This window comes from Anser anser (assembly GCF_964211835.1).
Source record: "Anser anser genome assembly, chromosome: 16".
Classification (NCBI taxonomy): Eukaryota; Metazoa; Chordata; class Aves; order Anseriformes; family Anatidae; genus Anser; species Anser anser.
Window position 1 is genome coordinate 1,678,093 of NC_139737.1, and position 24,730 is coordinate 1,702,822.

General features: G+C 62.2%; 3 protein-coding genes across 5 annotated transcripts; all 3 read left to right on the top strand.

Annotated features, from left to right (window-relative positions):
* The first annotated feature begins 89 nt into the window (after window positions 1-89).
* Window positions 90-7,207, top strand: ZGPAT (zinc finger CCCH-type and G-patch domain containing). The gene is made up of 6 exons (XM_083801091.1): window positions 90-921; window positions 1,865-1,998; window positions 2,783-2,941; window positions 3,958-4,089; window positions 4,921-5,338; window positions 5,788-7,207. Exons 1-6 carry the CDS (start codon window positions 275-277, stop codon window positions 5,924-5,926), a joined length of 1,629 nt encoding a protein of 542 aa, XP_083657217.1. The 5' UTR covers window positions 90-274; the 3' UTR covers window positions 5,927-7,207.
* Window positions 7,208-7,626: 419 nt separating this feature from the next.
* LIME1 (Lck interacting transmembrane adaptor 1) lies at window positions 7,627-15,004 on the top strand. Of its 3 annotated transcripts, none has more exons than XM_083801089.1 (6): window positions 7,627-8,511; window positions 12,679-12,833; window positions 13,217-13,268; window positions 13,362-13,449; window positions 13,620-14,035; window positions 14,406-15,004. In XM_083801089.1, exons 2-6 carry the CDS (start codon window positions 12,715-12,717, stop codon window positions 14,799-14,801), a joined length of 1,071 nt encoding a protein of 356 aa, XP_083657215.1. In that variant the 5' UTR covers window positions 7,627-8,511; window positions 12,679-12,714; the 3' UTR covers window positions 14,802-15,004. The 3 variants fall into 3 exon arrangements, with proteins under 3 accessions (XP_083657215.1, XP_083657214.1, XP_083657216.1); XM_083801088.1 differs by lacking the exon at window positions 7,627-8,511 and adding an exon at window positions 9,744-11,804; XM_083801090.1 differs by lacking the exon at window positions 7,627-8,511 and adding an exon at window positions 9,744-11,099.
* Window positions 15,005-19,633: 4,629 nt separating this feature from the next.
* SLC2A4RG (SLC2A4 regulator) lies at window positions 19,634-24,459 on the top strand. The gene is made up of 8 exons (XM_083801092.1): window positions 19,634-19,813; window positions 20,767-20,927; window positions 21,716-21,825; window positions 21,912-22,159; window positions 22,385-22,485; window positions 22,600-22,855; window positions 22,947-23,068; window positions 23,166-24,459. The coding sequence occupies exons 1-8, from the start codon at window positions 19,691-19,693 to the stop codon at window positions 23,275-23,277; spliced, it is 1,233 nt and encodes a 410-aa protein (XP_083657218.1). The 5' UTR covers window positions 19,634-19,690; the 3' UTR covers window positions 23,278-24,459.
* The last annotated feature ends 271 nt before the right edge of the window (window positions 24,460-24,730 follow it).

Sequence of the window (24,730 nt, forward strand, 5' to 3'; positions counted from 1 at the left end):
CCGGAAGTGACGTGTGCGGGAGGGCGGAAGGCGGCGGGGTGTCATGGCGGCGGCTCCGTAGGGCGGCGGGGGCTGTGCGGGGCCGGGCCGGGCCGGGCGGGGAGGCCGGGAGGGGACTGGGGGGCCCCGGACCCGGGCTGCGGCAGCTCCCCGGTGGTTCCGAGGCGCCCGAGAAGGCCGTCAGGCTGCCGCCGGGGGAGGGAGCGGGAGTCAGCCGCTGCCCCCCGGCGTGCTCGGGCGGGAGGCGGCCGAAGGCCCCGTCACGGTGCCGGGGATGGACGAGGAGAGCCTGGAGGCCGCGATCCGCGCCTACAACGCGCAGCTGAGGCAGGTGGAGCTGGCGCTGGGCGCTGGCCTGGACCCGTCGCAGCAGTCGGACCTGGTTCAGCTGCGGGAGGATTTGAAGCAGCTGATAGAGCTGACCGAGTCCAGCCTGGTGGCCGTGAGGAAGAGCAAGCTGCTGACCACGCTAGACACAAACGCGCCCTCATCTTCCTCGTCACCGGGAGGTCTGCTGGAGCACGGCGCCGACCCAGAAAGCTCTGCCCAGGATGAGGAGTACGCCGCCTTCAAGGAAGCCATCGCTGAGCTTGGAACCGACGACAAGTCCGCAGCAGAAAGCAGCGAGATACCTTCAAAGGGAGATGAGAGCAAGGACAAAAGGCAGTCGAAGGGCGGTGAAGAGGAGGAGGAGTCTGACAGGGAGGAGGAGGAGGAGGAGTTGAGTGGGATGAAGGTTAAGGCCCCGTACTACAGCTCCTGGGGGACGCTGGAGTACCATAACGCCATGATTGTGGGGACAGAATACCTGGAAGATGGCAGCGCAGGAGTCAGAGTGCTGTACCTCTACCCAACCCACAAGTCTTTGAAGCCGTGTCCGTTCTTCTTGGATGACAAATGCAGATTTAAAGAGAACTGTCGGTAAAGAAGCAGAAGGAGCGGGAGGGGGCTTGTGGCCTTGCTGTTGCTAAAGGCCTTGTTCTAAGGGAGGAGCCTCCTCTGAATGCTCCGCGTTTGGGTTTTGTAACCCTTGGAATTTTGTCTTGTTGGTCACGTTTTTAAAGCGTGCGTGTGGTGAGCAGCGGCATCGAACCGTTCGGCTGCTTTCCTCAGCGAACGCGGAGATGAAAGGGAAAACCCCGTGGGCAAGTTGCAGAGGTTTTACCCGATCATTTGAATAGCGAAATTAATAACGTATTAATTGGTTAAACAGAACCACCGAAGACTGGTTTTCGATGGTGTGTAAGTTGCCCCGGTTGCATGGAGAGGTTGTGGAGGCTTCGTCTTTGGAGGTCTTCAGAGCTGAACTCGATGAGGCCTTGAGCCACCCGGTCAGCCTCTGAAGCTGGCTGTGCTTTGAGCGGGGGGCTGGGCCAGAGACCCACATTTCTGTCTGATCCTGTTCATCTCAAAGGGTCCATGATTTTTATTTTTTTTAATGGATTTCTCACTAGCAAAGAACACTTAATTCTCTGGGGTAGGATACCTCCTTTTTTACGTGGTGTAAACGATATGTTTAAGATGAAAAATGAGTAACTTGTGTCACTGAAATAACGCATGACAAACCTGTACCTCCTGGCGCAGATTCACCCCTGCTGACAACTTGTTTGCCTTCCCTTTAAGGGGGGGGAGGAGGCGTTTTTATTTACAGAATCATGGAGGTTGGAAAAAAAACCTCTAAGGTCTTGTAGTCCAACCGTCCCCCGCCACATCACCCCCTAAACGTGTCCCCAAGCCCCTCATCAGCCTCTAAACACCTCCGGGGACAGCGATTCCACCACCGCCTCCCTGGGCAACCCGTTCCGGTGAATTTAAAGCCAGCTCGGACGGGGTAGATCTAATTCCTCTTTGCCCTCTCCGGCAGGTTTTCGCACGGGCAGGTGGTGTCCGTGGAGGAGCTTCAGCCCTTTCAGGAGCCCAATCTGAGTGCTCTGGAGGTGGGCTCGGCCTGCCTGGCGAAGCACAGCGACGGAATATGGTACACTGCAAAAATAACTGGTGAGTCGTCTGTGAATGCGTTCTGCCAGGATTCTGTGTGGAAAACGAACGCCCATGCTTATGTCAGTAAAACCGGGCTATTTTGGTTGATAGTAGAAAAAAGTTGACTATGTGGTTCCAGCCCGAAACTGGGAATCTTGAGGTGGCTGAGAAGAAGTTCTGAGCTATGTAAAGCTTGGGAAGGGAACAGGGGAGGAAACAGGAGAGTGTTGGACAAAAACATGACGTAAAGAGCAGGAATGTGTGGAAATGTGCAGAAATGATTACGTAGCCGTGTAGTGCACTGAAAGGAAAGAGGTATTGCAGGAACTTGCGTGCTTATTAGGTTAGAATTGCAGTAATCTGTTCTTGCTTAAAAAAAAAAAAAAAGGCCCAAGGAGCTGGTGTTGCCCATCAGCTGTTGATGCAGGCTCCCCTCTGTCCTGAGATGGGAAGGGTGAGGGTTTACCATGTCTTTCCTTCCTTTCTTTGGCTGTTGTTGGGACAGAGGGAGTAAGTCAAGCTTCTCTTTAGTGCTGTTTGTCAGCAGCCTATCTTCATCATAATTAAAAAAAAAATGCTTAAAGTATCAACGCAGACATTGTGAAAATAGCTTCTCATTGCTTTTGTCTCCCTTCTAGGCAGAAATCTGAAGCAAAAGGAAAGACCAGATTCTTTTTTTTTCTGAACGTGTGTTCCTTGGGCCTTCCTCATCTCCCGTCGTTCCCTGAAGCTAACTTAGCCCTCTGCCACGTGTGTGTTGGAGATGTACCTGAGCGCTTGTTCCTTGCTTTTCCTCCTGCAGATATCGACAGTGGTTATTACACTGTGAAGTTCGATTCCCTGCTGCTAAAGGAGGCTGTTGTGGAAGGGGACAGCATCATTCCCCCCCTGCGAAGTGACGACGGTGCCTCGTCTGCTGAATCCGATGAAGACAGCGTCGATGATTCTGGTTACGCTAAAGGTGAGGGCGGTGAGGGGGGGAGCAGAAGCACCCTGTGATCTCGGTCTGCCTTCCTGCCTGGGACCTGGAGTTGCTCTCCTGAAGCTTTCATTACAAGTGTCTGACTTCTGATGAAAGGGTGGGAATCTCTTCTCTCTGTTGCTGAAAGATGGAGACCATTAAGTATCTGCTGTGTTACAGCTGCAAACCCAAACCTTTGTTTTCTGCCAATTAAGTGTCTTAACGAGGGTTGGACGTTTCTGTGGGACCTCCCAGCACGTGGAAGTAGAGGGCGCTGTGTTTTAGAGCAGAGTTCAAGCTCTGAGTCTCTTTTTCATGTGGGCGGCTGAGCTAATAAGTGTAACAAGAGACTTTTAAGTCTCTCTGGGACCTTCGTGTAGCTGCATGACACAGGAGTGCAAGGCTGCAGTCAGCAGGGGTGTTTGAACCTTCCAGTGCCTCGACAAGCAACAGCCGTGTCCTGTTTGACTGCTGAAAGCTGACAGAGCCCAGGTGGCTTCTCTGAGCTTCCACAAACAGCTGCGTGCCCGTGCTGGGGTCCCAGTTGTGTCCCAGGGACAAACCCGTGTCCTAGAGCTCTTTAAATGTAGCCTAATAGAGATTATTGGATCCTAATAACGCGTCGCTAGCGTGCTGCCTAGAGGAGTCTCATACCGGAGACGTGAGCTGGAGGCACGAGTAACTATTGCATGCGACAGTGCCAAATTTCCTGGGATGGCATATGTTGGTGTGACCATCCCAGGAGGAAGGAAACAAACAGAAGGATGATTCTGCCTGGAACTGTGAGATGGTGCGTGCGTTAAATCAAGTGAGATCTCTCATTTGGGTAACTCGCCAGGCAGTGTCTGTAAAGGTGGCGGCTCAGTAGGAGCCAGGTAAGGCTGGAGGAGCTGCCGAATGACTCTGTGGTGGGAGAAGTACCTCGTAATGCCCTGCGAGGTGGTTTCATGCTCGTAAAGGTTTTGCATAGCAGCTTTGTTTCTGTTTTTCACTTGTTTGCCTCTTCCGTGCCACAGTGATAGATTCGGGGGTCCCGGAGAATGGGGAATGGGCTCCTGCGTGCAGCTCCTCTTTTGGTGGCTGGGAAGCCCACACTCGCGGCATCGGCTCCAAACTGCTTGCTCAGATGGGATATGAGTTTGGAAAAGGTAAGAGAAGGCGGCGGTCGGGGTGGCGCGAGGGCCTTGCTGCCTCTCTGTCTCGGTCTCGTGATGGAACCTAAAGCTAGTGAAAAATAACAAGATTTTAGACAAGGCTACAACTGTTCTTTGCTGTTGCCTGTTAGATAAGGCTCAAGCTCTGCGATGAATCACCCCGGGTGGAAGTGTTAGCAGGCGAGGAGGGATAAGTAGTTAATCAAAGTACAGGCACATGCGTGCGCCAGCCCCCGTATGGTAATAGCAGAAATTGGAGGCGTTTAGAGCCATGGTCAAGTTCATGATTAAAGCCGTGAGAACTGTTGTGTGAGATGTTCAAAGGCTTTAGGAAGAAGGGAACTGATCTATGAAGCTTCTGATGTCTGTGTTAAAGCATCTCCCGGCCCTAGACACAGACTTCAAAGCCTGCTGAACTCGCTTCTTACTACACAAACGGTATTGAGCCTTGGGGGCTTTAGGAGGCCAGTCTGCTGCTTGCGTTTGTCTCCAGTTCTCCTGGAGGAACCAAACCAGTTTCAAAAAGAACCTGGCTTGAGAAGCTGAGAATGTAAGGCTGAACCTTGTTTCACAGAAACTGGCCTGATGGATGGCCTCGGGCTTTTTATTGCGTATCTCCTGCAGGAGACGGCTCCTGCCGTCACATCCACCGATGTGCCGCGGTTTGTGCTGCTCCCCCTCTGACGGTGGTTACAGCATTTTGTACCCCAAAAGCCTGTTTTGTGCTAAGCTTGTCAGTGTGAGGTTTGTGGTGGGAAGTGGCTTGGAGAAGGGACGTCCTTCCTTGGGTATTAACTTGGTGCCTCGCGGCCTTTTGCTTTTCAGGGCTGGGGAAGAATTCCGAGGGCCGAGTGGAGCCGGTGCAGGCCGTGGTCCTTCCTCGAGGGAAATCCCTTGACCAGTGCGCCGAGGTGCTTCAGAAGAAGAAGCAGGGGAGGCTGGACCCCAGCAACTCGAAGAAATGCCGGGCAAAGGGAAATAACACTGGCCGGGCCTCTGCAGGCAGCCGCAAGCCACCCCGCAACGTGTTTGACTTTTTGAATGAGAAACTGAGAGGGAAGAGCACTGGGGAGAAGGCTGGGGGTGCGGCGCTGCCCGAGAGGAACAGCAAGGAGATCTACCACGCTAGCAAGAGCACCAAGAAGGCCCTGAGTGTCCGCCTCTTCCAGACAATGGAGAAGATTGAACAAACGCAGAAGGACATCAGAGGAATCCAGCAGGCCCTGGCGCGCAACGTTGGACGGTAGGAAAAAAATTCTCGTTGGGGCTGCAGGGTAAAGTGAGGGCTCTTGGTGTGTCTGAGAAGGGATGGGCTCGAAATGAGGCACGGGGGGAACAAATGTCTAGAAGAGAGCTGAGGGGAAGCAGAGAGGAGAGCCTTTAACGTGCGTTTCAGCCCAGCTTGGGCACTGACAGACGTGGCTGGGGTCCTTTGCCTGGAATTCAGGCTGTGGGGAAAAGAGGAGCTCTCTGAGGGATGGGACTGAGTCTTTTCCTCCCCGTGCCCAGCTCTTCGGAGCTGCTGCTGAGCACCACAGGAGGACATGTTCCAGCCCAGGTTGTGCTGAGCGTCGGGGCCTTCCTCTCTTCCTTGGGCTAATCCCACAGGAAAGGGAAAACCCTCCTGGGACGGGGACGAGCCTCTGACTTTACCGTGCAGGGTGACATTGCGGTAATGCTTTTTGCTTTCAGGCACAGCATTGCAACTGCTCAGCTGGAGGAGAAGCTGGCTAACGCTCACAAACAGCTGGGGCAGCTGCAGGCGCAGGAAGCCAGTCTGCAGCGGGAGCAGAAGAAAGCAGACACTCATAAGAAGATGACTGAGTTCTAGTCTCCGAGGAAGGCGGTTGACTGCAGTGAATCGTTCTGGCCAGCCCCTGTGCTCATGGCCTTAGAGCCTGGGTGAGCCACCCTGCTCTTCTGGGTCTCGGTCTGCCTGCCCAGCCCGAAAATCAGGCTGAAAAGCAGCGGTTTCCAAAACTAGCTGCTTCTGAGCTCTGCTGGGAGGGCGAGAAGCACGCGTCCGTCCAGCCCTGAGCCTTGTATAAGGACCAGCTACGAGAAACACGATTCTCTGCTATCTTGCACACTTCTTTCCTGTTATCACTGCAGCAGCACCTCCATCCAGGGCGCGTAGCTGCTCGGGTGATAACGCTGCCGGCAGCGAGCCAGCCGAGGAGGGGCTTTGAAAGCCCCACATCCTGCCATCAGCTGCGGCTTGTGTTTGCAGCCAACTGATGAAGACAAGTGGAGGCAGGGTCCCAGGCACATTCTGGCAGGGCAGAAAAGGCGCATGCTGGGTGCGAAACAGCGATGGCAAACTGCTTGAGCTGCGCTCTGCCTCCTGTTCTTTGCTGTGGGATTTATCTGAGAACTCTGTTTTTTAAGAGCAGTTTCTCGTAAACCTGGTGTAATGCCTAGACAGAGGAGTGGCAGCTCAGAGGTGGTACCGGAGGCCTCGCGTATCGTATTTCTCCAGTTTGACTGTAGGAGCATCCCTGGGACGTGCTGTAGCCTAGCTCATCGACTTGGCGTGGAAAGCTGCGTGGTTCCACAAGCAGAGTGCCAAAGATGGGAGAATAAGGCAGCAGAGCAACAGGTTCTCAGACCTCTGAGTTAGGAACACCTCTATGGGGAACCTTGCGCTTCTGCCGCTGTTACTTGAGTTTTTCTGTCCCAGGTGGCTCTCTGAACACGAGTCCTTTTATTAAACGCCCCTCAGGACCCACTCCCAGCTCAGACCGGGCCCTGGACGAGCACAAAGATCAGGTCTGCGTGTGCCGAGCGCACGGCTCTGCCTGGGGCTGGGGAGAGCCTCGGGCTGTGCTGGAAGCAGGACGCAAGCCAAGTGCCCTTCCCCGCACCACGGACAGTCCTCGGACACGGAGGATGTCTTCTCCCCAGGGCTGTATTCAGGGTTAGCAGCAGCCAGCCCTCCCCACGGGGGGAGATGGTGGTTTCATCAGACTCTCTTTCTGGTGGGACTTGTGCATTGTAGTTGTGTTGTGTTTTTTTAAAAAAAAAAAAAAAGAAAACTTGTTAGCAATTTCATGCCAGTATCTTAAGGACACTTTTTTTTTTTCTTAATTAAAAAAAAAATCAATTTCCTTTCATTCTGTGAGTCATTTTTCTCACGAAAAGTTCTGCTCCCTTAACGCCACCTCTTTTTAATCTGTTTCTAAGAAAATGATGAAGCTGTCAGCCTGGGCAGGGCTGCGCCGCCTTGTAGGGCCAGACCTGTCTGATTCCCTGCCAAGCTAACCAGAAAATCTAAGGCTGGAGGAGATACGATCAGAGCTGCACAAGTCATGTGTGATTTAGCATTACTGCAGACACACCTCGGAAAACACAGAGCGACAGCAAAAATAAACAAGGTGAATGTCTTCAGGAAGCCTGTCAGCGTCTCTTTTCCTCTCGACGATCTCGGGTCCTGTTGTGATGGGCACCGTGCAGACGCGAAGGGTGGCGTGGAGCGCCTCAGGCACAGCGGCATCCACTGGTTTCTGGCCGAATTGGCTGTGGTCTCTTCATTGTTCTGAATTCGTGCTCTCCACGCTCTGGGTTTAACTCGGGGTTTAACAATGGCTGCTCGGTGCCCTTCCCTCCCCCGTGCCTGTTCGTTTCCCACACTCGAGTGGTGACAAGGATCAGCGCGCCCAGCTCGGCACGGGTACTTGTGGAAGTGGCCCGTGACCGATGAGCTGAGCCGGGCGGAGAAATTTCTTGGGTTTGTTTTGTGCTCCAACACTGTTCGGTATCATCTCTGTAACAGCTGGGTGCATCAGCCCCGTGGCTCAGCTGCCTTGTATTTTCATCCTTCCTCGGATTTCCCGCAGCTTCACTTGTCAGACTTCCATTCAAGTGGCTGCTGCCTCCCGCCCGGGACAGTTCACGTCCCTGGTGAATAAAGTTTTGTGTGTGGTTGGTTTTTTTTTTTCCCTCTATCCTTGTTAGGCGCTGCTCATTTGCAAGGTAACGATCACGTGTGGGAGCCTTTCTTTCCTTATATTCACCTGGGGATAGACGGCTGCCTCCAAAACCAGCTCCGTGGGAGCAGGGGAGCGGCAGAGGGTGCTCGTGCGTGCTGGGTGCCTGCAGAGCCCATTTGCAGCGCTGCTCTCGCAGAGCCAAGGCGGGGAGAAACCCAGCCTACCACTGGGTGAAGCAACAACCTCTGCAGGCCAGGAAGCGAGCTGTGGTATTGTGCTGCATGGTGTCTGCACAGAGCTGCCTGCTCGAGAGCGAGCTGAAGAGGAGCGGGAGAGCTGGCATCAAGATGCTCGAAATCTTTGGGAGCCGCTAATTGGGACTAACTCTGAGGAATAAAGGGAGCGAAGTTCTCCGGGTTGACCGGCAAGGAAGAGAGCATGACTGGATTTCTGTTCTTCTCGCTCACCGGCTTTTGAGTTTCTGCAAGTAAGTGGTGGTTACTTTCTCGCCTGGCAAACTTGGGTGCCTGCATCCAAACCAGGGGTTGGAAATCTCTTTAATCCACGCTACAGCCTCGGCAGAGGTGCTGTTGGGGCTAGCTAGACTGGACAGGCAGGCTTCGTATTTGTAACGCTTCGGAATCGAAGCGTTGGCCGGGTAAAAGTTTCAGCCAGCTGCGGGGAGTTCTGCAGGCTTGGTGCAGCGTAATGGTTTGTCGCTCTGGTAGCATCTGGGCTCGGAAAGGAAGCAAAGGTCCCTGAACGTGGCCGTGCTGCTGGGATCCCAGGGCCTGAATCTGGGGGCTGAGGGGGAGCAGAGCACTTCCATGCTGAACGAATTGTTTAGTTCAGAAGTTATGGGATGCTTTTTTTATTTTTTTTTCAAGGAAAAGAAAAATCAGTTACCTTGTAGGGGGGGAGGCTTAGAGCTTTTGCTTGCGTCCGGAAGAGCTCTTGGGGGAAATGCTGAGCTCCTGGCTGCAGGTGGGGATCTACAGAGGCTTGAGAGAGTGCAGCCACTGAAACGCTGCCTTTTGTTAATCTGAAATTATGTCAAACTGTACCGAATTTGTGGCAAGAAAACCACAGAGGTAGGCAGGCGATTCTGGAAAAAAAACGTGCCTCTCCTGCCTGCCCTCGTACTGCCTTCGGGAACCTGGCTTCCTCCCACTGCAGCACCGAGGTCGCGGCCGAGCAGAGTCCTGCCGTGGCTCAGCTCTGCAGAAAATCCGTCTGGCCGGCTCCCGGCTGCTGCTCAGAAGCTGTTCCTCTGCCCGAGCGTCCTTCCAGCAGTCGCACGAGGGTGGGAAGGAAGAAGAATGCTGAAACGGTTTCAGCCTCAACCCAAGCCACATGGCGTGGACAGAAGGGTCACTTGCCTGAAGGCTTTAAGGTTATTTTTGTTTTCTCGAAAGCCAGTCCAGCGTATCGGCAGCGATCGGGACTTAGAAGAGTTCGTCCAAGTTCTGTGATGTTTGGGTCCGGCGTTCAGAAATACCGTCGGCCCTTTCTGAATGAAATTTCTCAGCAGGCGCTCGGCTGTGAAATCTCTTCCTCGGAGCCTGCCTCTTCTGCAGAAACGCGAGCGAAGGGAGCGAGACTTTGTGCCTGCTCCTCATTTGAAATATTCGTGGGATTTACTGATTGCATCCCATGGTCTCGGGCAGGTTAAGCATCGTTGAGTAACTGTTCCAATTACGAAGTGAAAGCCTCGTAGCAAAAAAAACAACCCACCTAAAGTCTACTTCTGCTTCTCGAGCCTTTTTTCAGTGCAAGTCCCCAGGGTACCAAGGCTGTGTCAGCTGCAGCCTTGGCCACCATCACAGATGGAAATCAGCTCCGAATGTTTGTCCTGCTTCCCTGCAAATATGCTCGCAGTAGTTTCATGGACTTCCCTCCCATGACGCCGCGCCGAGCATTGCACGCACTCTTATCTGGCTGGATGGATCGCTGTCAGCAGCAGAACTTAATTTTACAGGAAATTTAATTTCTTTGTCACGAAGCCCGGCTAAGAAACTTCACCCGTTTGTAGCAGGGGCTTTTTTGGAGACAAAAAAACTCGCACATCCTGCAGTAACAAAGCGACTTCGTGCCGGTGCTCGGGTGTCGTGAAACGGAGCTGTTCCTCCTCGGAGCGCTGCGGGTGTGCGTCGCACCCACGTACCTGCTGCCATCAAAGCCATCTTGGCTCGTGGAGCCAGCGCGTTACGAAATGCCGTCTGCCGAGTCTCTTGCCTCAAAGAATGGCCCCGGGACGTGGAGATCCATGACTTTATTGGCAGGAAATTAAGTTGCACGTTTCAGAAGGTCTGTTGAAATCCTCGTCTTGCAGACCTGCTCGGTCTCGTCTGAGCAGCCTCAGCCAGGCACTGGGTTTTCCAGCGTCGGGTCTCCGATTTTTAATCCTGGGGGAACCGACCCGTTGTCCCCGAAGTGCCTTCTCCCAGTGACTGCTGAACCTGAATGTGCCAAAGACGTTTTCGTAGGTCGACAGCTCAAGAGCAACCACGGACCCTCCTGCACGAAGGAGAGGATTGGCAAAGTAGGTCAGAAGAATTTCTCTGCGTTAACTCCAGCTCAGGAAACATCCTCGCGTTTGAACCTTCAAAATTCAAGGCTGGAAAACCCAGCCGCTGCGGGATCAGCTGTCCCCGCCTGTGCTTTCCTCGGCATTAAAAGTTCACGCTTCGATTCCGATTTACCGGCAGCCTCCGGCCCTCGCGCCTCGTTGTAATTTTTGTCTGCCCAACTTCAGAGCCTGCTCTTCCCTCCTGCCCTGGGTGCAGTTGCTCTCACAGCCTGTGATCCTGTCGCTGTAATAAGCCAAACGAGTTCAGCCAGGATTGTCTAAAGCGCCTGCCTGTGTTGCAGGTAATCCGTATAATGTATGCTCAGACAGAAAAGCCGTGTTGTCTAATTAAAACGTCATTGAGGAGGGAGCAGGGTTTCCTTCCCAGCTCTGATCTAAGCCAGTCTGTCCAGCCCGGTTAGTCCCTTCCACGTCTCTGTCTCCGTTTCTGCATTGAAATAATTGCTCTCCAGGGGTTAAGGCTGCAGCCGGCGAAGTTTCCAAAGGTGTGGGAAGTTCTCAGATAAAAAGGGCCAAGACTTGCCCATTTATCTGGGTAAAGACGCGCCAAACGTGCTCGTGTGTGGCACCAGGAGCGTGGGTGGAGAGATGTGTCCCTCGGTGGGGGCAAACCTCAGCTCCCGAGGTCCTTCCCTGGCCCGTGATGCTCTCGGGGGGCGAGGGGCACAGCTGGGGGAGAGGAGCCCGAGCTGTGGGTGCGTTGCGGATGCGCCCTGGCGCCGGACACGTGGGCTGGGCTCAGCGAGCAGGACCGGGGCTGAGGGGAGTGGCTGGGCCTGGATCAGCGTTGGGGATTCCTGCAAGGGGGCCCGGGCTTCTCGTGGGGCTTCCTCTGATCGCTGGGGGCAGGATTAAGAAAGGGAAGAAGGTAAGAGGCCTGGAGGTGCCCCGTGGGGACCGTGCCGCCCGCCTCGCTGATGGCATCGTCTTTGCACCACGTCTTCCTGCGGTGGTCGGAGTGCTGGGGAGCTGCCTGCGTGTCTCTCCGCACCGTGCGTTTCCCGATGCTGGCACGCGCATCCCTAGGAGCTCACCAGCCCTTTGGGGGCACAGGGATCAAGGAGCAGCCGCTGCTGCCTGCTGTGACGTTGGCGCGGGTGACGTGGTGGCAGCTTTTGCTCTGGGCTTTTGCAGCACACCAACCGCCGAGCGGGGACGGGGACGGGGACGTTGGGTGTTGCTGGTGCTCGGTGAGCGGTGACTGCTGGGTCGAGAGCCCCGCTGGGACGGGCGGGGGCTCCCGGAGGGCTGGGGAGCCTCTGCTCTGCGTGCCGGGCTCCCCGACACCTCCCCACCTCCTGTTCTTGGGCGTTTTCTGCTCCTTTGCAGCCGCAGCTGCAAACCAGGGTGCTGGTGCAGGAGGATGCACGGGGTCCGTGCGTGCCGCGCTGCCACGCGCCCATGGCGGGGAGCTGGTGTGGGCGCGGAGCCGCTGCAGCAGGGGGGTTCCCCATTTTTTGCCCCCCTGCCAGGACGTAGGACTTGGGGGGCAGCCCTAGGGCTGAAGCTCTCCCCCATTCCGGGAAGCCGAGTCCTCTCCTTGTGCGTGTCCTCTGGGCCACCCCACGCCATCGCAGTCAGCCTCGGTGGCCCTTGCTGTCCCCTGTGTCTTGGTGACCTCGCCAAATATTTCCCCACTTCTCTGACCCAGCGCCACGGGCAGCGCCCGGCCCTGGTGTCTGCAGAAAGCCCGGTGATGCTTCCGGGGCGTCTCCTGCGAGTCTCCAAATTAAGATCTCGGAAGCAACTTGGGAGCTTGAATTCTGCGTTGGTTCTTTTCTGAAAAGAACCAAAATCTAGAGCTTTGCTTTCCAGAAGCTGAGCACCCGCTGTGGGGTGTTTACACCATGCTGGGCAGAGTTGGAGCCTCTGGGAAGGCAGCAGCTGGCCGGAAAATGGAGTCCCCAGTGCCTGCTCCCCCCGGACCCCCCCAGATATTACGGGAAGCCTCCGGGGGGCCGGCTGCTCCGTGGGGCCTGGCGAGGAGCGGCTGGCAGGGCAGCGGGAGCGGTGTCCCTGCCACAGAGCAGCCACACGGCCCTCACTCGTGTTTTCTCTCCCCAGAGCTCGACCCACGGCGCTTTCGGAAGCGGCTCCCCCATGGCTGCAGCCCGCGGCGAGGGGCTGCCGGGCCCCCCGCTCCTGCCGGCCCTGCTCGCCGCCCTGGCCCTGCTCGGCCTCCTGGTCTACGTGGGCGCCCTGTGCGCCGCCTGCCGCCGGTACGCGCTTCTCCCCCGGCGCTGGGGGTGCTTTTTGGGGCTGCTTTCTCCCCCCTGGACCCTGCTGTGGCTCTGGCTGCCCGACGAGGGGGGGGTCCTGCACCCAAAGGAGCCGGTCCGGGGGTGAGGCTGTGGCCTCACAGGAGCCTACGAGGCTGAGCTGCCCACGGGGAGGTGATGCTGGGGGCGATGCGTGGGGGTCCCGGGGCGCCGGAGCTGCACGCCCAGCGGGGTTTGGGATGGATGTGGAGGCTGGAGGTGGAGCGGGGTGGGGGGGTTTTGGGGGTGCTGCTGCGGGGAGGGGCGCACGGCGATGCCAGGCTGGGGCCCTGGGTGTCTGCTGCTCAGCCTCCTGCCCCAGCTCAGTTCTGCTTCTCCCGCAGCCAGGGCAGGAGGAAGAAGGTCCCTCCGGACGGGGTGAAGCTGGTGGACGAGGTAAGTTGGGGGGGGGGGGGGGGCAGGCTCGGAACGGGGAGCTCCGGGCATCCCGGCCCGAGCCTGATCCGTGCGTGTCCTCCCCCCCCGCAGTCCCTGCTCAGACAGACGCAGCTGCGCTCGCTCAGCAAGTCGGACACGAAGCTGCACGAGCTGTACCGGGTGAAGGCCAGGGACGACAGTGAGTGCCCCCGGAGCTGAGGGTGCTGGGGTGAGGGGGGGGGGGGGAACACCCTTTTCGGGCAACCGTGGCCCCCGTGCATCCCGGTGAGCGCGCCGCCCCGTGCATGGCGCACACACCCCGCGGTGCCTGCTCCGTTCCCCGTGCCCCCATCTCTGCTCTCCCCGCAGACCAGCGACCGGCCAGCCTCGATTTCCCCCCGGCCTCGGCCCCCCCGGGCCCCGACTCCCTGCACAGCTCCGGCGTCAGCGTCCTCCTGCACCGCGAGCTGCCCCAGATCCCCGTCCCCGAGCCCCCGGCCCCCGACCAGACCTACTCCAACCTGCTCTTCGCCCCGCCGCGACGCCCGGCACAGGACACGGTCTACGAGTGCCTGGCGGTGGGGGGGGACGATGCCCCCGCACCCCCTGCTCCCACGGGGACCCGGGTGTCCCCACCGCAGGCCAGGCGCGGGGCTGGTGACTACGCCTGCGTCCGCAAGGTGAAGAAGACGGCGCCCGGCGAGGAGCAGGAGGGGGCCGTGGCGGGGCCTCCCGCAGCCCCCCGGTGCTGGGAGGGCGCGGGCAATGCCCCCCCCCAGCTGAAGGTACGGTGCTGTGAGGGGCTCGCTGGGTGGGGGGCGGGGGGGGCGCAGAACACCGTCCCCATAACGCCCCTGTCTGGAGAAGGGTAGCCAAAGGCTGCTCCGTTTTAACAGCAGCTTTTTTGGGGGTGGGGGGCACAGGGTGGAGTCGGGGCGGGGGGGGGGGCAGGATGGAGCTGGGATGCAGGGGGGCAATGCCCGGGTGCTGCTCCGTGCCCTGCAAAAGGTTCCCAGGTGGTGCACAAAGCGGGGGACCCATGGGTGCCATCACCCCGCTGGGGGCTGTGCCAGGCACTGGGGGGGCCCGGGTATGGGAATGCCCTGGGGGGGACCCTGGGGTCATCCCCCCCAAACCGCCCCCTTCCCTCCGCAGGTGGAAGACATGTACTCGACGGTGTGCAAAGCCACCAAGAAGAAGAGCCAGGGCCCCGCTGCGTCCCCGAGGGCTGCGGGGCAGGGGGGGGCCGGGCAGTTGCCCCCAGCCCAAGAGGAGCCCCCCCCGGCTGGCTGCTGGTCCGCGGCCCCCCCCGAGCCCTGCTACGAGTCCATCAACGAGAGGGCCTGGACTGCCCGCGCCTGCGGCCCCGACCCGGACTACGAGGCCGTGGACGTGACCTGGAAGAAGCCGGCGAAGCGGGACAAGGCCGGGAAGCCCAGTCCCCACGAGAACCTCTACGAAAGCGTCGGCGAAATTTGGGCAGGGGAATCCCGGCGAGCCTCCGGCAGGCCGGCTGCCAACGGGCTGGAGGTGTACATCACCAACCTATAGTGCGGGCAGACGGACGGGCAGACGGATGGACGGACGGACGGACGGATGCCATCGTGGCACAGGTCCCCCAGGCTGGGCTCTGCTGGGCTCAGCCCCGCTCGGGGCCGGCGGTGGCTCGGTGGGCACGGGCACACACCAACGCGGTGCCGGGCGGGTGGCCGCATCCCTGCACGCTCTCTCTGTATATATTTTACATTACTTTTCTTCAAGCGTCCTCGTCCCGTCCCACCCTGTGCCTGCGGGTTGATGTCGGGATGCCCCCGACAGGGAATTTGCAGGGGCTGTCTTTTGGGGCTGGTGCTGGCAGGGCTCCGAGCCAGCCCCGTGGTGGACCTGGGCTGCAGGATCAGGCCACGCAGCGGCAGGGCGATGCCGTGAGTGAGGACGGGATGCTTCGCTCCATCCCTCGGTGCCCCCAGAGCTGTTCGTGGAGGCAGGCGCGGCGGCTCCGGCCGTGACCGCGGTACGAGGCAGAGGTGGCCGCGGGCTCTGCTCCGGGATGCTGCACGCCCCCGGCACCCTCCCTTCCACCCACCCTCGCTGCCTGTCGGACACGCACGATGTTGCCTCCCGGAGCACCATCCTGCCCCCACGTCACTCCCGGGCTGCGTTCATCCTGCTCAGGAGAAAACACCCCTAAAACTCCATCGGAAGCCCTGGCTCGTGGGGCCGGTGCTGGTGCTGCGGGCGCCGCGGTGGTGCCAGGATCACAGCGCTGCGCCCATCCTGCGCCAACGCTCCCATGGCTACGGGGCCGGATCCTGCCCTGGCCGTGCCAAAGCCACGGCTCCAAGGCTCTGCCCGCTCCTTTTGCCACCGCGGTGGCGGCGCCTCGGCGGCCTGAGGGCTGCGGTCCTGGCACGGGGCGGGATGCCCGGCCGGGCGCCGCGGCACAGGAGGAAGGAAGGAAGCCGTGCGCCCGCCTCCGCCGGCTTTGCCCTCGATTGAAGCAGACGAGGAGATGAAAAGCGAAAACACGGCGCTCAGCAAAAGGCCCGCCGCAGGCTGGGGACGTTAAACCCGCGGCAGGCGGGGAGGCAGCGGGGTGTTCGTGCTGGGGCTGCGCTAGATGCCAAACCACAGGCCTGTGAGATAGCGCAGTTGGCCCCGGCAGCTGCTCCCATCCCCCTGCGAGATGGGGGCTCCGATAGAACAGGGCACAGGACGGCTCGTGGCGATGCTGCCACACGTGGGCTCACGCGCCGGCTGCGTCATTTCCCTGTCCCCTTTTTTTCTGTCCCTTTTTCTCCATCCCCGTTTCCCCATCCCGCAGCTCTTCCACATCAGCCAAATCCCCTGGGAGCTGTGTTTGGGTTGCACCAGCCCCACACATGAGCATCACATCCTAGTAGGACCAGAGCTGCTTCGCTCCCAGGCAAAGATGGGACCCACGAGTTTGGGGTGGTTGGGACATGGGCATCACTGTGCTGCCTCCCCAGGAGAGGCAGGCTCCATACACCACACCAAGGACAGTTTTCGATTGCTCCTGATGAGCTCAGGGGCCGAAGCATCTCCCAGCCCTGCCCCAGCAGCACCACAGCAGCCAAAAAAGCCCCGTTCGCAGGGGTGCTGTCACCTGTAAGTCCCATTCCGCCTGGCGTGCTCCCAGTGAAATACAAGAGCAGCTTCCCAGTCCTTGGGGCGATGGAATTGTGCCTCACAAAGCGGGGTGGCAAATGAAGAATCCTGAAACATCACCTTGGGGTCTTACAGACGGGGTCCCCAGGGTGGCGTCAGGGGGATCGGGCAGGGCTGGCAGCACCGAGCACCCTCCCTGCCCGGGCACAGCCAGGCCCTGCAGGCTGCAGGCTCCCACCCCTCTGCTCCAGCCCCTGCTGGGCCTGGGGGTCCCCATCCCGCTGCAAGGGGATGGTGCTGGTTGGTGCTGTTCCCACAAGGGGGAGCGAGCAGGAGTCCAGCAAGCTGGACGGTGCTGCACGCTGCCCTGCACGAAGTAGGGTGCTGCGCTCCACGCTGTAGGGTGCTGTGCTGCACACCGCAGGGCGTTGCACGCTGCCCTGCCCGCTGTTTGGTGCTGTGCTGCATGCTTTATGGTGCTGTGGGGCGCACTGTACAGTGCCGTGCTGCACGCTGTGGGGTGTTGCACACTGTAGGGTGTTGCACGCTGCCCTGCACGCTGTAGGGTGCTGAGCTGCACGCCGTAGGGTGCTGCATGCTGCCCTGCGGGCTGCACGGCGCTGCACGCTTTGCTGCACACCGCTGCACGGTGCATCCATCTTGTGGTGCTGTACACCATGCTGCACGGTGCGCACGCTATATGGCCCGGCACGCCGTGTGCCTCCACACCCCATGCAGCCCGTATGGCTTCACAGACTGTACGGTGCAGGCAGCCCCGGGGCTCTGCACCCACAACAGCCCCACACCCGGAGCTGTGCCCGCCGAGTGGCTCCGTACCCCACATACAGCACCGCAGCCCGTAGGGCTCCATACCCCATTTAGCCCTCTCCAATACAACCCTGTATCCCATACGGCTCGTGCCCATACAACCCCATATCCCATACAGCCCCATATCCCATACAGCCTGTGCCCATACAGCCCCCTTTCCCATACAGCCCCATTTCCCATACGCCGTGCCCATACAGCCCCATATCCCGTACATCCCCATATCCTATACAGCCCTGTATCCCATACATCCCCATATCCCATAGAGCCCCATATCCCATACAGCCTGTGCCCATACAGCCCCATATCCCATACAGACCCATTTCCCACACATCCCCATATCCTATACATCCCCACATCCCATACACCCCCACATCCCACACACCCCCACACCCATACAGCCGCACGCCCCGTGGCAGGGGGTGCCGCGGCGTGCAGAGGGGGCCGAGCCCGGTGTGCGAGGCCGTGGCACGCGGGGCCCTTGTGCAAGGAGCCGTGCCCGAGGCGCCGCCGGGCGTTGTGCAACGCGGGGTCGGCGGCGGGAGCAGCGCGGCGGCGGCGTTAACGATTAAACCAGGCCGGGGGGGCGGCCGGCGGGAGCCCCCGCCCCGCTGCCGCTGCCGTAAACCCTGCGCTTCTCATCCTGTCATAACTCGGTGGGTGCTTGGTCATTAACTCCCAAGTGCTAACGAGGGCTCTGGGGTCTGTGGGGCCGGGCTGGTCCCACAGGCTGGGGATGCTCCTCGTCCCCGAGCCCCCCCCCGGATGCTCCTCACCCCCCATCTGCAACGTGGGGCGCCGCGGGTGCCGTGACGGTGCCGTGGGGTTGCCGGCCTCTGTCCCGGCTGCTCTGCCCCCTCTGTCCCCGTGGGGGTGACACTGTGGGGTGGTCCTGAGCTGGCCGGGCACGCTGGGGGGGTCCTGGTTTGGTTTTTGGTTTTAAGCTCGTGAAAGCACCTGGGCCGGGTTCCCATGGGAGCGGGAGGCGCAGCGTGGGGCAGAGGGGACACCCCTGCCTCAGCCCCCCCCAAAAATACATATAGGGGACAATGCGGGGGGAGAGGGGTGGCCGAGCACCCCAGGCTCCTGCCCCTGCCCCGCAGCAGCAAGGGGACAGCTGGACAGGGCACAGGGGGCTGCCGGGGGGGGGACAGGCAGAGAAGGGGGGGGACAGGCGGGGGCCACGCAGGGATGACCGCACGGACTCTGTCCCGGCCTTCAGGCTGCGGGTCGGAAAATCAAACAGCCCCGCGCCGGCACCTGCTCGCGGCCCCGCGGGTTTTGGGGCAGGAGAGGAGCAGAGAGCGGGTGGGGGCCAGCCCCAGCACCCCAAGAGCGTTGGGGACCCAGGCACCCCCCGTACCCCGTACACCCCACACAGCTGAGGCGCCCCAAAACACCCCGTGCTCCTGGGGCAACCCCTGCACCCCAAGCAATGGGGGCAGCCCAGGACCCGGTGGGGCTGGGGGCTTTTTGGCAGCGTCTCCCCCTCCAGGCGAGCGTCTCCCCCGAAGGGCACCGTAACTCCCAGGGGAGCCCAGCAGCCAGTGGGGCACCCCCGTAACTTTTGGGGGACCTTATCACTTTTCTGAGGGGGCTACCAGGATTTTGGGGAACCCTACAAATTTGGGGGAACCCCCTTAACTGGGGGGGGTGTAATTTGGGGGGAGCCCCATAAATTTGGACAAACACAGTGTGGGGTGGCATAGCTTCAGGGGGAGCCCTGTAAATTATGGGGAGCCCTATAGCTGATGGGGGAGCCCTATGGCTATGAAGGGACTCTTAAGAGTTTTTTGGGGGGGTCTAACTTCGTGGAAGCCCCATAATTGAGGGGGGGGGGGACACATAGCTTTTTGGGGAATGCTATAGCTTATGGGGAGCGCTTTGACTTTGGGGGGCAGCTACAACTCTGGGGGGGGCTTTGGCCTTTAGGGGGCCCTGCAGGTTTCCCTCTGAGTCTGCAGAAGCTTTATTGGGGGGGGCACAACTTTTTGGGGAGCATTTTAGGTTACGGGGCACTTTGGGGGGGGGGGCAATCACTTGGGGGCACCCCGTGGTTTGGGGGGGGCACAATGTGGGGGCGCCCCATAGCTCTGGGGGGGGGGAAGACGCCTCATTTGGGGGTGGAACGGTACTTTTGGGGGCACTCCGTCAACTTTCGGGGCCGGGGGCGGGGCGGGGGGGGGGGGGGCCCGCGGGGTGCCGGCGGGCGGCGGGGCCGGGGCGGGGCGGCGAGAAGATGGCGGCGGCGGGGCCGGGGCGGCGGGGCGGGGCGCGGCGGGGCGGGGCGGGGCGCGGCGGGCCAAGTGGCAGCGCGCCGCAGCCAATGGGAAGCCGAGGAGGCGGCGGCCGCGTTCCATCCCGGCGCGCCGGAGCCAATCGCGAGAGGCGGCGGGGCGGGGGGGGCGTGGCCGCCGCCGACACCGGGCCGCGCGGCGGAGCGCTCCCCGCCGGGCCCCCGGCCGCGGCCGCCGCCGCCGCCCCGCATGGAGCCCGAGCGCCCCCCCGCCGCCTGCGCCCTGCTGCTGCCGCCGCCCGCCGCCGCCGCCGCCGCCCGCCGCCGCCGCGCTCGCCGCCGCCTCCCTCCCGAGCCCGACGGGGCCCCGCAGGTACCGGGGCGGCGGCGGTGGCGGCGGCGAGAGCGGCGGCGGCGGCGGGGAGGAGGGCCGGGAGGGCCGGGCCGGGGGACCGGTGGCAGCTGACAGCGGCTCCGCCGCGCCCGCCCCAAACTTTCCCCGCCGCTAAGATGGCGCCGGGGGGGGGGACCGGGGGGCGGCGGGAGGGGGAGCGGACCCCCCCGGTACCCCCCCGGTAACCCTCCGGGCCCCCCCCCGTGGCCCCCCCGCCCCGCCGAGCCCCGGTCCCGTCCCGTTCGCCGGTGCCGCCCCCGGGAAGCGCGCGCTGCCGGTGGGCCCCGCCCCCCGGGAGGGATCCGCTGGCGGCCGGCCCGGCGGCCACGCCCCCCCCCCCCCCCCCCCCTCCCGCGCGGGATCTACCGGGGATCCACCGGCCCCGCCGGGGGGGGAGCGGCCGGGATCCGTCGGTGCCCGGTGCGGGGGTGCCCCCCCCGGTGAGCGGGGCAGTGCCAAGCCGGCGGAGCAGCCCCACGGAGCGGGGGGGGGCGGGGGGGTGTGCCGGGCCCGATCCCTGACGGATTCCCCCCCCCCGCAGCCCCGGGATCTGCCCGCGGGGGGATCCGCTGGGTGCGGGATCCACCGGGGGGGGGGGGGGGCGTGGGGAGCAGCCCCGCGGGGGGGGGGGGGGGGGGGGCTGTGAGCGCTGCGGGGCTCGGGGGGATCCCCGACAGATCCCAGCTGTAAGGGGGGGGAATCTACTTGGGATCCACTCAGGGCACACCAGTGGGATCCCGCAGTCCCCAGGCACAGCGCTGCCTCCTCGCCCCCCCGTCCCACCCCAGATCCATCAGACCCCCCCCATCCCCCCCCATACCCCCCCCCACACCCCCATGGGGAACCGATTAGCGGCGGGATCGACTCAACGGGGGGGCTCCCGGGATCGAGCCCCCCCCCACCCCCAGCTGACGGCCGCCCTCTCTCCGCAGGCCGCGCTGCCCCGCCGGGGGGCGCGGGGCTGGCTGCGGCGCCTGGGGGAGCCCCTGGGGCTGGACCCCCCCGAGCAGGAGGCGATGCTGCGGGTGCTGGACGCGGGGCTGGAGCGGTGCCTGGCGCTGCACGCCGCCTGCCTCCCGCTGCCCCGGCACAGGTAGGAGGACGAGGACAACGGGGACCCCCCCCCCACACACCCCCCGGGGGCTTCCCCACCCGCCACGGGGACCCGGAGGCCCGGCAGTGGCCCGGTGCCCGGGGTTGAAACCGGAGCCGGCGGCGGCAGCTGCTTGGCACCGGGCACCGGGTTCCACCCCCGCCCCAGCCCCGGGTCCCGCTCTCGGGGCCGCGCGGGCGCCGTGCGGCTGCGGCGAGGCGCGAATTTGAAGCGCTCGGGGTGGTGGGAAAGGGGAAAGAAAAGAAAAAATAAATCTCGCTTTGCTTGCTCATCGCTCGCTGATTCGCTTTCCGCGGGGGCACAGCGGAGCCGTGTGTCTGTCCGTCCGTGCGTCCGTCTGTCCGTCTGGGACCCCCCCCAGCATCCAGCCCCCCCCCCGGGGCCGTCCCGCTCCTTCCTGCGGGGCCGGAGCTTTGGGACGCGCTTGCAAAATGGCTCCTGCCGCTCCTGACCTCTTCGCTCGTGGTTTTGTTTTTTTTTTCTTCTAAATTTTCTATTTTTTTTTTAATTTTTTTTTTTTTTCCACTTCAGGAAGTTGTTTGGCCCCAGCTGAGCAAACCCACGTTTCTCAGCTGCGCGCGGCGCAGGATGCAGGTGCCGGTGCCCCCGGCGCGCGGTGCCACCTCAGCCCGGGTTGGGGGGGGGGCTGGGGGGATCACCCCGACACCGCGGGTGGGAGATGGGGGGCACGGGGAGGGAGGGGGATGCGCTGCGGTGCTGGGGTCCCGGCCGTGCTCACCGCAGCCCCCGTTTGCTCTCGCTGGCAGAAAGCTCCCGGGCAAGGCGGGCATCGACGAGGTGATGGCGGCCGCGGTGCTCACCAGCCTCTCCACCAGCCCCCTGGTGCTCGGCCACCCGCCGGCGCCCCCCGCCCCAGGTAAGAGCACACCCTGGGGACACCGTGCCCCCTGGGCGTGTGGCACGGTGGGACCTCACCCTCCTCTTCCTCCTCCTCCACTGCAGCAGATCCTGGTGGCGAGCCCTGGCTGGAGGCGCCCGCCATGTCCTCCAGCTGCAGCAGCAGCAGCAACACCAGCGGGGACTGGAGCTGGGACCCCCCCAGCGACCGCTCCACCCCCTCCACCCCTTCGCCCCCGCTCTCCAGCCACGTCCCCGGCGCCTTCCTGCCCGCCCCGCCGCCGGACGAGGGCCCCGACGAGCCCGACGGCACCCACTTCGTCTTCGGAGAGCCCATCCCGCGGAAGAGGAAGGTGGGACGGGGACAGGGACGGGGCCGAGGACGGGGATGAGGTTGGGGATGGTGGCGGAGATGGGGCTGGTGTTGGGGTTGAGGTCTTGGGGTGGGCTTGGGGGCTGGAGAGGGTGGTGGGCTCGGGGCTGGAGGTGGTGGTAGGATGAAATTTGGGATGATGATAGGGACGGGAACGATGGTGGGGCTGAGTTTGGGGGACGGGGCTGACCCCTGTTGCCTGCAGAACTCCACCAAGGTGATGTTCAAGTGCTTGTGGAAGAGCTGCGGCAAAGTCCTCAGCAGCTCCTCAGGGATGCAGAAGCACATCCGAACCGTGCACCTTGGGTAAGCGCGGGGGCTCCCCTCACCCCGGGGCTCCCCGGCCACCCTTGTGGGGGGGGGTCCCACCAGGGGGTTAGGCCCCCCCCCCCGCTTATCCCAACCCCGCCGTCCCTCCAGCCGGAAAGCCGACCTCGAGCAGAGCGACGGCGAGGAGGACTTCTACTACACGGAGCTGGACGTCGACGTGGACTCGCTGACGGACGGGCTCTCCAGCCTCACGCCCGTCTCGCCCACCTCCTCCGTGCCGCCCGCCTTCCCCGGCACGGAGGCGCCGGCGCTGCTGAGCCCCGAGCTGCCGCTGGCCTCCCCCCTCAGCCCCCCGGCGGCCCCCCCCGGCGGCCTCTGCCACGTCCACACCGACCACGCGTACCAGGTGAGGCCTCCCCCTTCCCCCGCCGGGCCGCGGTGCTGCACCCGTGGGTGCTGCTCTGACTTCGGGGGGGCGTCCTGTCCTCTCCCCGCAGGGCTGCCCGGCCCCCCCGCGGCTCACGGCGGGGGAGAAGCGGCCGCCGGTGCCCCCCCCGCCGGTGGCGATGACGCCGGCGGTGCCCGCCCCGGTGCTGCCCAAGCCGCCCGCTGTCCCCAGGTGAGTTGTCACCGCCGAGGCCCCCCCCACCCACCCACCCCACACCCCCGTGACGTCTCCGTGACCCCCCCCCCCCGTCTCGGTCCCCTTCCCGCAGGAAGCCGCGGGGGGAGGCCAAGAAGTGCCGCAAGGTGTACGGCATGGAGAACCGGGAGATGTGGTGCACGGCGTGCCGCTGGAAGAAGGCCTGCCAGCGCTTCCTCGACTGAGCCCGCCGACCGCTCTCCCCCCGCCCCCAGCCTTTTCCCCCCCCCCCTTCTTGCACATTTTGCACTTGAGGTGCCTTTGCGCCCCCCCCCCCCCCCCCTCAAACCCCGGGGCCCCCCGCCGGACTCAGGGAACGGCCCCGCGCTGCCGCGGCCATGGGGGGGGGCCCTGTGGGGCTCGGGGGGGGGCCATGTGCACCAGGGCCTGACCCTGACCCACCAGCGCTCCCCCCCCCCCCCCAAAAAAGAAGCTTTATGCACACAGCCCCCCCGCCCCGATCACCACCACAGAGCTTTTCCCTCTCTTTTCCTTTGAAAATAAGCTAAACCTTTCTCTGTACCCCCCCCCTCCCTTTCTGGCACAGCGGTGGGGGCTGGCCGGGGGGGGCGGCCGGCTGCTCCCAGCCCCCATCCCTGTGTGGGGTTGGGGGTCCCATGGGCCCCCCCCCCCAGGGCAGGGGGGCTGCCCGCTGCTCAAATAAGCTGTGCCTGGGGCCGGGGGGGTGCTCATCGGGGTGCCTGTTCCTGCCCCCGACCCGCGTGTCCCTGCCCTAACCTGGGGCAGACTGGGCACCCTGGGGTGCCCGAGGTGGACGTGGGTGCCCCCCCCCCCCCTCCTCCCCCCCCCCGGGGGGTTTTTACTCTTTGTATCGTCGTTTCTCTCTATTTTTTGTAACTGGGGAGCAGACGCTCCCGCCGGGGGCCGTGCTCCGGGAAGTGCCTGCAGGAACGCGCCCATTTGCACTAAGCCAAACTGCACAAAGACGTTTCTTTTTTTTTTTTTTTTCCTTTTTTTTTTTTTTTCTCCTTCGTGTGTTTTTATTTTTTAAATAAAATATATAAAAATTCCTATTTTTTAAACTACTCCCTCCCCGGGCCCGAGAGCGTGCCGGCCGTGGTGTCGTGCTGCCTCCAGCCTGGGGCTGTACGGGGCTTTATGGCCTTTGCCCCTCTCTTCCCCACCCCATCCCCTCCGTCCCGCTCCAGGGCTGCTCCCCCTTGTATGGGGGGGGGGTTCCCATTGCAGGGTGCCCCCCCCGCCCCCTCCCCCAGCAGGGGGTCCGGCTGCTTTGGCCCCGTGGGCTGGGACGGGCCCGTGCCAGGCTCAGCCCTCGCTCGTGTCCGGCTGTGGCGCCGACGTGGGATGTGTCAGATCCGGAAGAAAAATAAAAAATTTGGATTCTTTTTTTTTCTTTTTTTTCCCCTGTTTTTTAATGATTCCATTTACCTGCTTGCTTTTGGGGTTCTGCTGTCAGGGAGCGGTGTAAGGGAGGACGGGGAGGGGGGGTCCTGGTGCAGCCCTCGCCCCAATCCTGCAACCTCCCCATCACCAAGGGGACTGCACGGATCCACCCCTGTCCTGAGAGCCGGGAGCAGGGCCCGAGGCATCGTTTTCATTTCAGGTGAAGCCCCCAGGGATGAAGAAATTGGTGCCAGGTCGGGGCTGAGCCACCGG